The 13,378-nt window shown below is 40.9% G+C and overlaps 1 protein-coding gene across 3 annotated transcripts in view; it reads right to left on the bottom strand.

Annotated features, from left to right (window-relative positions):
- The window catches only part of CDH8 (cadherin 8), a 156,419-nt gene that overhangs the window by 36,895 nt on the left and 106,146 nt on the right, over positions 1-13,378 (bottom strand). Inside the window, exon 10 of one of the 3 annotated variants that reach the window (XM_017826947.1) lies at positions 3,217-3,261. The exons of the other annotated variants lie outside the window; for them this stretch is intronic. Within the exon in view, the coding sequence (XP_017682436.1) occupies positions 3,217-3,261 (45 nt within the window). The remainder of the gene's footprint in view (positions 1-3,216; positions 3,262-13,378) is intronic. 3 annotated transcript variants of the gene reach the window in all.

Below are 13,378 nucleotides of genomic sequence, written 5' to 3'. Positions count from 1 at the left end.
GTTGAATTATTTTGTCATTCCCAACTTTTCAAGAAAGTTTCACTTTATGCTAAGTGTTTACTGAGCACACCTTTTCCAACACATTGATGACTCCTCACTAAACAAATCCAGCTTGAAAACAGTGTCCAGATAAAACAGTCCCATCTGTTCATATTCATACTTTTAATGTCTGAAAACTTCTCAGGGGCCAAAGGTACTCAGAGGATATTTGAATCCAGCTCTGCTAGCAATGCCCAAAATCCTTGGACTGGAAGTGGGAAGGGACTGAAGTGGTTCCCCTCTGATCCCAGAGAGCACAAACTGCTCCCATTGCATCCCAGCTGCCCCTCATGTCTCCCTAAATAGTATTCAGCCTTCAGGACTTTTCCTCATTTGCATGAATGGAGAGTCAGTTCTTTCTAAACTACTGACAAAACCCAGATTTCATTATTGGGTGGGGGTTTTTTTGTTTGTTTTAGGATTTTTTTCCCAACAAACCCCTCAGTCAATAGAATTAAAGGAGACTGAGTCTTCTTGCATGTAGACAGTAAGACTGATTGCTTAAATTCTAATCAGTTCTTTTATGCAAAATCATAGAACAGTTTAAAGTTAAAGACTCTCTAAGGAGCTAAACAGATTTTTAAAAGCTTTCTTGTGATGCAGTTTAAAAAAGACCTACCTTGAATCTTGCAATACAAGTGTGCCATTAGGGCTGTCGCTTGAGAACCATCAGCTTCGTTTGAAAATTTAGCACCCTGAGGCGCAAAATTATAAAAAACGGTGAGAAAACTTCAACTAGTCTGGTTAACCAAAAGTCTTTTCAAGTCCCAGCTGCACAGAAGGACTTAGTTAATACATTCAATTGGTCATCTGGGGCCAGCAGTGGCACAGCACAGCGTGGAGCTGTAAGGAACACATGTGCAAATTGTGTACATCCCTTCCTAGAGTGCAGCTCATCCGTGGCTCTGCTGAGGTCTCAATTACTGCCCACAGCCCTGAGATCCAGCAGGGTGCTCTGGAGGAGCACAGCACACACAGAAAGGAACAGCCAGGCAGAAATAAGGAAAGGATCACTCCATGTAGAAATAACTAGTGGGGACTCACTTGTGAGAATAAATAAACTCGAAAAAATAATGGGAAATCCAACTGAGTTTAGAAATGCATATTGAAGAGTCTACAGGGATTATAAGCACCTAAAAAAGCCCTCCTGCTTTTCTCCCCTGTTCTCAAGATTCTGCCGGCACACTAAAAGTTTGAAACACACAACTGGCTGGTTCTCCTCTGAGTAACAAACCCATTCAAACCCACTCAGGATTTAAAAAGGCTGCTGAGTTTGATACCAAAATGATGAGGTAGATGAGATAACCAAAGTCAAAATACAAAAAAAAAACCAAAAAACAAACAACAAAACATTATCGAGCCCTTTAGTGTCTCTAAACCTGATCTTTTGGAGGTTACAGATGCATGTTTTACCACATCAATATTTTTCTTTCTTCCTGGAAAAACCCCCTCACAGCTGAGATGTTCCCGTTTCATTGGAAAGTTGTATTGCAAAGCACTGAGTGTTGTTAACGTTGTCACTGCAGGCAACAAGTCATACTAGGAGTAACTGGAGCTTATAAATAAAATTTTTGGTCTTGTGCCATAACTAACAGAACATAATGCAGCTTTTCAACTCCCATAAACACTTAAACACTTCATAAACATGCTTAAAACACTTCCCCCTGTCTTTCCTTGACAGATACACATACAAGTTGTCTTTGAGAAAGGAAATTATTGCAGCCCAAAATGAAGTTTATAATTTGCTAAATCCAAGGGAATTCAGTTTAATCCAGTTTTTCTTTATTTAATTAAATTATCCAAAACCACTTCAAGGTTCTCTTTAAGAACTCATTAGTGGTCTTGCATTTTAACTAAAATGAAGTACCTGAACAGAAAGTAGATTCCTAGAAAATAACACATTTTTATTATTATTATCATCACTACATAGCTCAGAAATGGCTATTTCATGCTTCTGTGGTTCAGTGAAATTTCTACTATAATAATATTTTAAATTAGAAGTAGAGGAAGTCCTGGTTCTAACAAAGAAATCAAACCAAAATCTGAATCACTGACTTAATAAAAACAAGGGTGCTTGGTTTACATCCCTTATATTTCAAACTTATTAAGTTGTATTTTTACAGATCCATCCCCTATGACTTTATCAAAGTTGTATCTGATGATTTTATTAAGATAATCCACATGCAGGACAAGTTTATTTCTCCTGTTAGAGTTTATGCTGTTGTTTTCATTGGGCAATCCTTTACCTCTAGAACAGCACAGCTTATAACAATCTTTCTGTCATATAAAACTGACAAATCTGACTTCAAGAATCCCGAGAAACACAGATGCTATTGTGAAACTGAAGTTTTATTTATGTTGAAGCTTAAGTCTAGAAATCAGATACAGCAGCAAATCCTGTGCTCATTTGTCTGAAGCATTGTGTAATGATCTGATTCAAGACAGACTGAGTGCCTCAAACTGACTCCAAAATTGTCAGGAGACGTCAGGAATTGCCAGTGTTTCTGTTAAAAATACCAGAACACAAGCTAGTTCTGAATTAGGACAAAATCCAAGCAACCAAACTAAAAACCCAGACAGGATTGTTCACCGTGAAGATTTAGATTCTCCCTTGAAATTATTGTGTTTTTAAAGGATGAGGAAATACTAAGTTGTGGAATATCTAAACAGCAATATAAACATATCAGTACACAGCAGGAAGGTTCCTGTACAAGTTGCTAAGACAAGAAACAATCACTGCTTCCAAATTAATATTCCATTTCTATTTCTTTCAGCCCCCTGGAACGCTCCGGAGGAGCAGATTGTGGCGATTTCTGTGTGTACAAGTGCGTGGGAGGGGCGCGGAAAGGAAAAGATGGGAAACATATTTCTTGGGTTTGTTCCTTAAGTCATTCCTCGGGAGACAAACAAGAGCAGATTTGAAAAGTTTTGTCTCCTTTCAGGAGCTCACTGGGTTTGTTTTACTCCGGGCTCCAGAAGAAGAATGTTAACGAGTCAAGAGTAAAGCCACGTTACACTCTGGGTTTATGTCCTCACTGATAGTCTGTCACCAGTTTAACCAAGAAGCTGCTTAAAATCATCCAACTCTTTCATTTTAATCCACTTTTCTACCTCTGATGGCCATGGGGCAGTGTCAGACTCTTGCACAAGACATGCTTCCAGAAGAGCCATACGTACCCGCAGACCAGGGGGAGCGCGGGGAGGGCATTTCCACTGCATAGCCTGGAAAAGGAGGACAAGAAGGAGGGGAAACTGAGGACAGACTCGTTTTTCAAGGCCCTGAATTCAAAGCTGAATTTGTAGTTAAGAGGTTCCCAAAGTTCAGCAGCTCCATCTGTAAAGGCTGACTCGGGTAGGCCACGTACACCTACCTTTAACCAATATAATTAAGATGGGACCGAAGCCTGGGACTAAAGGACGGATTACACTTGGAGGCTGCTGATAAGGCCAGAAGAAAAGATAAAGAGCAAAATTTCTGTGGTGCATGCACAAGTCAAGGCAGAAAATATCAAATGAATAAACCATATTCTTCAGGCCCTTCAGAAAACTTCAGACAAAATTTTCACTCACTTTCTATTTCTGCGAGGTTTTCTTTTATTTCCACCTTAGTCCATGTAGGACATAAAAATTGTTTGCTCATTAATGCATGCAGGACATTAAAATTGTTTCATGTAGCCCAGAACTCATAAGATTTTGAATCAATTACTTAAAATTTGCAGAAAAACTACACGTGCCTGCAAAAAGACCACATGGATTTTTTTTTATCAGTGACATTCCACCTAACTCTGCACTCAGTTCTTTGTCTGCCACTGTAGTAGCAACACTGCATTATTTCCTAAATTTGAAATAATTTAAGATTCTAAATGTAAATATAATTTAAATTAAAACAGAGACTTTAACTGGGTACTTTGTTGACTTCAAAGGAACAACACTGATTTATAAAACTTGATAATAAACCTAAATTTAAAAAAGTGAATATATTCCCTTCACAGAGGCACAATACATACTGATAGAATCAGTTAACCCTCATTTTGTTTATCTGAGGTCAGGCTAAATTTGGCATTCAAATGCAACCTCTTTGTTCCTTTTCATACCATGAAGATGAGCAGTTATTCAGGAGTCTTACAAACAGCTACCGAGTAATTACTTCTGATACTCTCTGAATAGTGAGATCCATTTGCAAAACTAGGAAAGGTTTGTAAATTTTTTCAGAAGTATCTTGTTATGTTTGGCATATTTTCATTAATGATATTGTCTTGTCTGAATGAACAGACAGATCAAAAGGGCTTGGAAAGGAAAAAAAAAAGTAGATTGGAAAAGCAAATGCAGTTCACAGGTGGGAAGAGGGTTTCTTGTACCATAACCCTGGTTATAAGGGGAAATCAAAAGACCACGTTGTATTTAGATTTCTTGTATTCAGAAAAGAGAAGTTATCAGTTGCTACAATGTGACTGAGAACATAGGGCCAGGGTAAGTGAGATGTAAGTTTGTCCTTGAGGGAGAGGATGCTGAAGCAAGTTGATATCCATCTCAGAACTAGAGGGGAATGGGAAGCAAAGGCAACCCCAACCCCTTGTGCCACCCAAAAACCCAACAAACCAGAAACTCCAGGCTTTCTGGTTATTCTAAATCACTTGGGATGGTGCTCTGCCTTTAATCCACCTTGTTTTGAAAAATCCACCTTGGTGTCACCACTTCCTATTCATGTGCACGGACTCCAAAAAGAAAATGCCAGGAGAAACAGTAGATATTTGATGTACTGGATAACACAAGTGCTCATTTCATGTAACCTACATATTACATAAGGGACTGATTTGAGGGCTGTGGACGTGCCTACCCAGACCCCAGCAAAGCCTTTGCCACCACCCCCCATGGCATTCTCCTGGAGGAACTGGCAGCCCACGGCTTGGACAGGTGCCCTGTTTGTTGGGCGACAAACTGGCTGACGCTGGTGCCCAGGGAGTGGTGCCAGAGAATGGTGGCACACCCATTTGGCAGCAAGTCACTGGTCGTGTCCCCAGGGCTCAGGATTGGTCCCAGTCCTGTTTAGTATCTTCATCAACCATCAGGACAAGCTGATTGAGTGCACCCTCTAAGTTCACAGATGACACCAGGTTGGGGGGAGTGCTGATCTGCTGCAGGGCAGGAAGGCTCTGCAGGGGCATCTGGATCATCAATGGGATGAGGCCAACAGTGTGAGGGTCAACAAAACCAAGTGCTGGGTCCTACCCTTGGGTCACTACAACCCCCTGCAGCTCCAGGCTGGGGTAGAGGGGTTGGAAAGCTGGAAAAGGATCTGGGGGTGCTGGTCAACAGCGATTGAACATGATCTGGGTGTGCCCAGGGGGGCAAGAAGGCCAAGGGCACCTGGGCTGTACCAGCAGTAGTGTGGCAGCAGGACCAGGGCAGTGATGCTCAAGCTGGGACTGCACCTCAGCTGTGTCCAGTTTTGGGCCCCTCAAGACATCAAAGACTTTGAGGGGCTGGAGCATGTCCAGGGAAGGGACAGAGCTGGGGAAGGGGCTGGAGCAGCAGGAGGGGCTGAGGGAGCGGGGGGGGCTCAGCTTGGAGAAAAGGAGGCTCAGGGGGGACCTTCTGGCTCTGCAACCCCCTGACAGGAGGGGGGAGCCGGGGGGGTCGGGCTCTGCTCCCAGGGAACAAGGGACAGGAGGAGAGGGAACGGCCTCCAGCTGTGCCAGGGGAGGCTCAGGTTGGACATGAGGAGGAATTTCTTGCTGGAAAGGGTGGTCAGGCCTTGGAAGGGGCTGCCCAGGGAGGTGGTGGAGTCCCCACCCTGGAGGTGTCACGGCACTGAGTGCTCTGGGTTGGGGGACAAGGTGGGCATTGGGTACGGGTTGGACTCAATGACCCTGGAGGTCTTTTCCAACCTAAATGACTCTGTGGTTCTAGGAATGCATGGGATATGAAATGGGGATATGAAATCAGAGGGAACAAAGGGATGGGATGAGGCCTGAAAAGAGTTAAAAGGGGCATCCTAATTCAAAATTGTAACATCTTTGCAATATTTGGGTAAGTTGTCTCCTGACAGAAGCTCTGGATGCAAACAGTATGTCCTTAGAGACTGCTCTGCATATCTAATTTTGACCACAGTGAGCTTTATATTCATAGTGACACCTAATCAAGATATATGTGACACGTCAATATGGGTAAACAAATACATAATTCAAAATAAAGTATTAGTATAGCTGCTGGAGCGGGTTGTGTTGGAAGCTGCTAAAGTCATGTCAGGTTTATGACAATGAAACAGTTCTGGTTTATTCACAGCTCCTGGGTAAATCCTTAAGGGAAAAGGATAAAAAAAAAAAAATACTGCCAACATCCTTCCACCCACACATCTATCCAGAGACCAAACTGAAACAAATGCTGGCAGAAAACAACCTGCATTTGTGATAAAACACCGTGTTATTGAGCCTTATTTGTGTCTAACGAGGGTACAAGTCAGGAGGAAGTTTGCAGTCAATTAACTGTGTTACATATTGAAGGGGGGGAAATAATTATACGAGTGCAAAAATTAAAAATACAGCCAAAGTTTTAGCACTTATTAGCAGGGCACTTATCAACTCCAAAGAATGGCAAGGTAGAAATGTTTGAAGTTTTACAGGTTTGGGATTTTTTTGGCAAAAAAAGCAACGAAAATTAAAAAAAAAAAAAGGTGGAAAAAAATGATAACTAACTTCAAGAATAAGGAAAAACAACACAACATTTGCAATCTCTGGAAGCATCTGAAAGTAGGAAGCTTTAGTCTACAGACACATAATTTCAGCAGAAGTCGGAGTCTACTAAATGCTTTTGAAAATACTTCCACCAATAGGAAGGAAAAGATAGTTAGGAAGAAGGGAACCACAGAAAAGCAGAGGGAACCACATCTTTCTGATCCCTTCATTACACACTAGAAATAATAACAGTGGGATGAGATGCCAATGGATCTTCACTTCTTGTGGATCACAGCACCACAAGCCTAATTAGGAGCCCAGATTTTCTGAGGCAGAGCAATGCCTTAAATTGTTGTGAGGAAGTAATAGCTTTTAATATCTAACTATAACAATGAGACAAAAAATTCCAGAAAATAATATGGTGCCCTTAAGTGACAGAAAAGGATTTACCTTAAAAAATTAACCAGTGAATAGGCAGCAAAAGAAAAATTTTAAGATACAACAGAAGTTCCAGGGTGTGATTTGCTGCTCTGTTTCTCAATTCCAGCTTAACCAAGGGAGTTGTGCTGCCATAAACCAGTCAGGAATCTGGCCCACACTTCGGAGCAATTATATTATTAATATGCTAATACCTCATGCATATTAAAATGTCATAAAATATTGACTTAGATATGCAAGGTCTTATTGTCAATTATGATTAGCTCTGAAATTTTCTAATGACTAGCAGTAACAATAATAACAATAAGCAGCTTGATTGAGGACAAGATGTCTGGAATATTTGGGGTTTTTTATTTTAAATGATTTCATAACTGAAGTAAAATAATCTATAGCTCAAATGAAATCCCTCCCTTACTGGTAGACAAAACATCAAAATGCTTTAATAAAAATTATTATTAAAGCAGAATTTATTATAGAAGTATTTAAATGTCATTACTTTAAGAGCTCCTATTCCTTTCTGAGACTGATTTTTCTTAACAGCGCAATTTAATTAGCCTTATAGTTCCTTCACAGATAATATATTATTGGAGATGCTGGATATGAATCAGGTTCTAGAAGTGTACCATCAAACCTTTCTTACTTCCATACCTTCAGAAATAAGCAAAAAGATGTCCCTACACATCAGTATGAACCTTTAAAAAAATCATCTCCTTTGGTTTTCAGCCAGAAAATAGTGTCATCTTTTGCTATCCAGCACCTTTCCTAGAAGCACAAAGTATGCTGTCCTGAGTAGAGTCTTTATTCTAGATAGAAATATGCTTAAAGATTGTCCAAAGTTATATTCAGTTACAAACCTCTACTCTGACCTGCTCCTATGCTTCAGCCTCACAGAAAAACCAGGGGATTTTAGACAGTCACATTCCACTCAAAGTTGATGAATTCAGCTTACCAAACAAGATGAATACTACCCAGTGTTTCTAAGATTAATCTTATTTTCTTTAGAGCTTTGGAGTCAACTGTTCAAAGTGCAGATGGCCAGCTGGTAGTTGTTCAGAGTAAAGGTGCCCTCACTTTGTTAATATAATATGTGTATTGTCAGCCTAGCCATGCCTCCAGATTTCATCAAAGTAACTTAACATGCTGTGCATGAATTAGTCACTAATCTGTGCACATTTCCACTAATGAACCTTGTATTCCTTACATGAATCCCTCTGTTTCATGCCCCAGGAATCCTTATTTCCTTCTAAAACACCACCTAGTAACCCAACCTTTTGTGTATTAAACTTTGAACAGTGTCCTGACTCCAGTTTGTCTTTGTGAAATGAATACTTGCAAACCTAGAACCAGGATGTCTTGCCTGCCTTTGTAATGCCAGTAAATCAGAAATGAAATATTTCAGACTGTTCATGCAAATCTCTCTCCTTTTCCTCGCCATAATGATGTTTATTCCCTTCTCTGACATATTTTTTTTTGCACTGATTTACTCAGATGCTTTATTCACAGCTGCCTTACATGCTTCCCTCTGAAACCAGAGGCATCCAACTTCTGCTCAGCATCCCATACCTGAATTTTAACCTGAACCATTGAGGCCATTTTATACAGTAAGTACACTTCACTCCCACTCTATTTCCTCATATGGCCACTCCCATGCTGTTATCCACGTGGATCACCTCTCCTGCTGTTCTTGACCTGTGCAAAACACTAATTGGAAACTTTGTGCTATGTTTGAAAACACTTTTCATAGCTGAGAACTGCAAAGTGGCCTGACAGGATGCACCAGCCCTCCCCTGCCCAGTGACCCATTAGGATCTATGGAGTTCTGTGTAACCCTGTAGTTATGTGCAAATGAATAAAAACTACCTTAGTAAATTCTGTGTTTCAGTGTAAAAATGATGGATTATCTAGTTGGAGTTCCACTAAGCCAGAGCAAAAAGGGTCAAGCAGAAAAGGTTAATATTCCTGAGCTTCTCCTGCTTAAACCTCCATAAAGGCTTCCTTTCCTTCTCTTCCTCAAACTCATTGAAATTTACTCAGCCCTAAATTAAAGATAATTTATATGATGCACCAAAGTAACTCCCTAAAATGTTAGAATTATTGCTAATAATACCTATAGTAATTTTTACAATAAAAGGCTAAATAAAATTAAATAAATGAAAGCATGAGCAAAGGTATACATGGCATTAAAAAGTACATTGTAGCTGAAGGATTATTCTGAAGAACAATTATGTCTCTCTTCCTTTTTAATTAGTGTCCTTGTATTTTTTAAAGGAATACACAATATAGATAACTTTAGCAGAGCATGTGCTGGGTGATGATTCAATTATTGTATTTATATTCTTGGTAAACCATAAAGAGTCTTTCTGGCTTTATGCCCTTTCCCATTAGGTGACAAAATTGCCTCATTCTTCTTCATTTCTAAAGAATGCCGTTGGTATGGGTAATTACCTCTGTCAGACAGAGCCCACAGCTTTGTCCTTGAGACTCCTCTGCTCTGTGCCTGCAAAATATTTATTGTGGGCAAATGGCCATTTACATTTCAGACCTTGTCCAGATTTTCATCTCATGCTTTGACCAATTACTCACAAGAATTTCTACTAGTTGTGGCAGTCCTGCCACTCCTTGGGCAGGGGCTGAGCCTGCCACAGGAACGCTGCTTGTTTGGCACCTGAACCTGAACACCAAGACTCATCTGACAAAGCAGTCAATCCCAATGAAAAGAACAGCTCTGTGACTGCAGTGCCTGCAGAATAAGGGGAACAGAAATTCCATTAAAATCCTTCATTCAGAGATTTAAAACTTGGCTGAAAGCATGGCTCTAGGTTAAGAGAAATATCCTCTCCCAGGCAGTCCTGCTCTGGCTTTAGAATTCCCCAGGGACTGCTCTGTTGTGTCTGTGTGTGTGATGCAGAGAGTGACAATCACAGAATCATGGAATGGTTTGGGTTGGAAGGGACCTCAAAGACCATCCTGTTCCACCCTGCCATGGGCAGGGACACCTTCCACTAGCCCAGGTTGCTCCAAGCCCCGTCCAACCTGGCCTTGGACCCTTCCAGGGATGGGGCAGCCACAGCTTCTCTGGGCAAACTGTGCCAGGGCCTCCCCACCCTCACAGGGAACAATTTCTTCCCAATATCTAATCTAAGAAGGGTAAGTTTTAGGAGAGCCTTCTTGCAACCCGGCACAACAGAGCAAACATATCCACACTTCATCCCTGTATTTCCCAGTATGTCTGAAAAGGCTGGAGTCTAAACTCATTATAGAAGGGCCTCTCTGTGCCTGAATATCCTCACGGTAGTACCTTAAAAAGGGTCACCAAGAGTCGACCTGAAGGCAGGCTCAGGAATGCAGTGTCACAACACACCCAGGGGAAAATATAAACCTTGAGCAGCTCACTCAGTGTTACATCAGGTGACAGAAAGCTCGGGGATTTTAAAGGGATCATCTGTCTTTAAAGACAGTGACCTGGCTTGCTGTTATTTGTTGGTGTGTTTGTCACTGAGGCTGTCAGTGGGAATATGTTTAGAAGGTTTTTACTCATTGCAACCTATGGTTGCTCCATCATGTAATACACATATTCTTGGGAAGAGGATTACCTCACTTTTTAAAAAGAGAATTTTAGAGAAGCACTGCTAGTAGTGAAGGCATTACAGTACACTTTTTGTTTTCAAAGAATTCACTAGAATCCTGTACCTCAAGCAGACCTCAGCCACAGCTTAGGGATGAGTATGCAAACATCAGGACATTCATATTTAATTTGGAGGAATGTTGTGCAGTCAAATTAGGTTGCTTCTTTCTTGCTTAAGTTAAACCAGCTTCTCTAAGTCTTTCCTTTGGTTTTAAACTCCATCAGTTCTCCATTTATCACTGCTGTTATATCAATTAACCAGCAATGGCTGAAGGACAGGGCCTTTCCTTAGTATTAATGAGTCACACGGTGAGTGTGCTAGAGAAGTGTCTGAAACGTGGCTGTTACAGCTGATAGAAGATGGAAATGGAAATCCACAGAGCTGGAGGCTTAAAGAAGATGGAGTTTAATTATTATATGCCTTATACATGTCTGGCAATCTGGTTGCTTGAATGATCAGTGATTCTGAACTCCATTCAGAATCTGTGTGAACTGTAGCAAAAATGTTCTAATAAATAAGTCATGGCTATTTGATTTTCTCTTCCTAGCTGACTAACACTGACAACACATAACGTGGTAAGTACTGCAAAACCTGTCCAAGAAACTGGGAGAATGCTGAGGAGGTTAACCCAGCCTGAACCCTGCTCTGCTTCACTGCCCAGCAAAATTGCCAACCAGTTAATGCAAACAACACAGGCATGTCAATGTGAGCAGTAGTTACAGCTATAATTGTAATCTGCACAACTAAAAATGTATTTGTGTGTTCAGAAGAATGGGATCACACCTGACTATTAGGATCCTGACTTCACTGGATTTTCCTGAATGGTAGAAAATTCATTTCAAACAAGCACCAAAGAACCAAAGATGTGATGAGCCTTTGTACAGACAAAAAAGATGCACCGAAAGAAACGTCTGTAATTTGATCATTCATTCTTACTGCACTGCAATTCAGGCTCTCAAAAAATACTTGCACATGCCCAGAGATTTCTGTCCTGTTGAGGGTATAGCCCCAGAGAGCCCAAACATGTGAGCAGCACATTCAACCTTGACTTATAAAGCAAGACTATCCACCCCTGTTCTCTCAAGCATTTAGATAAAATAAACCTCCCACCCCTGGCGTGCAACTTTAGGCTCACGGAAGTCCCAGCTACACCACAAACCAATGAGAAATCTCATTAGTCCAGTATTTAAAGTCCAGAGTCAGTGACAGAAAACAAAGATCTCCCTTTGTATCCACAGAACACAAAGGTACATTCTCAGGGAATCATTTTGCCTGTGAACCTGCTTCCTCTAGCCTGGAATCACCTGCATGTTCCTGCTCCTGTCCGTTCACCAGAGCAAACTTGGATGAATGGCAACGTAAAAAGAAAATTTCAGAATCAATTCACAGGTTCAATAACTTTCAATCTCACCCTTGCCATGAGTGTTAATACCTGTATTTCTTCTGAGCACCCTAAGCCTGTATTTCAGGGGGATCTTCCAAAGATGTCAAAATTCTTTCTAATATTATCTTCTCTAAAAAATCCTTGTGACAGAATTCATCAACACAGAGGAGTCACCACATGACCAGAGCAGAAAAAACATTGAACAACAAAGAAGCCAAAAATATTCTGATAATATAAGAAAGAAATGTAAGAAACAATACAATACAAAAAAGCATGCAAAAGAAATGGCATATTTAGGAGTAGACAGGTTTAAGTGTAGCAGCTGAGAGGACCAAAGCAGCAGAAGGCATTTAATGGAAAGTGTCTAACTAAATGTGAAATAATGAAACCACCACCTAAACATCACCTGTATCACCTAAATGTCACCTGTACCATGTTCATCACATTCAGTTCATTCTTTTTCACACGTGGCTCTTTGCATTGTTTCACCTTTAGTAACCACAAAAGGATTCAGGTGGAGGAAATATTTGAAGAATTATCATGCAAGTGTTAAGGAAACTTCCTAGTGTGACCATTCACTGTCCCTGGCAGTCACAGTCCCACCCCTCAGACTGTTCCTCAACACACCCAGAGCACAGTGTCCTTACTGTGCTTTGATTAATGGACACAAAGCTCTGTGCAACTTCTTTACATATTTTGGGAACCAATGCAAAAGTTGGGCAAGTATCTGAGGGAAAGCCACTCAAGGCAGCTGTTCCTTAGTTTGTTTTTACAATTGCCCAAAAACAGAGGCTGCAGAAAACTGGAAACTCCTTCCCAGGGGCTGGAAGGACCCTGCTAATAATGGGAAAGCAAAGGAGGGAAACAGCCCTATCCAAAATGTCCCACCTTGCACAGGTCTCCGAATACAACAGTAATGCTATTTGTCACTAATAGCAGGAGTTTGTTCTGAACAAGAACTGGCCAGATATACTACTTCTATGAATACGAAAAGAAAATGTCCTTCTTCTAAACAAAAAAAGAAAAAAAAAGAAAAAATCAACCCCCCAAAAAACCCAAAACCCCCCCCCCCCCAAAAAACCAAAACAAAAAAAAACCCCCCCCCCCCCCAAAAAAAAAGATAAAAAAAAAAAAAGAAAAAACCCCACCCACTCAACTGACTGCTCTTTTGCCTGCCCAGTACATGTAGAAAAGAATCACATTTCCCACTGGCTCAC

This window comes from Lepidothrix coronata, unplaced genomic scaffold (genome assembly GCF_001604755.1).
Source record: "Lepidothrix coronata isolate B3197 unplaced genomic scaffold, Lepidothrix_coronata-1.0 Scaffold132, whole genome shotgun sequence".
NCBI lineage: Eukaryota > Metazoa > Chordata > Aves > Passeriformes > Pipridae > Lepidothrix > Lepidothrix coronata.
Note: the sequence above shows the minus strand (reverse complement) of the source record. Positions and strands in the feature narration are given on the sequence as shown.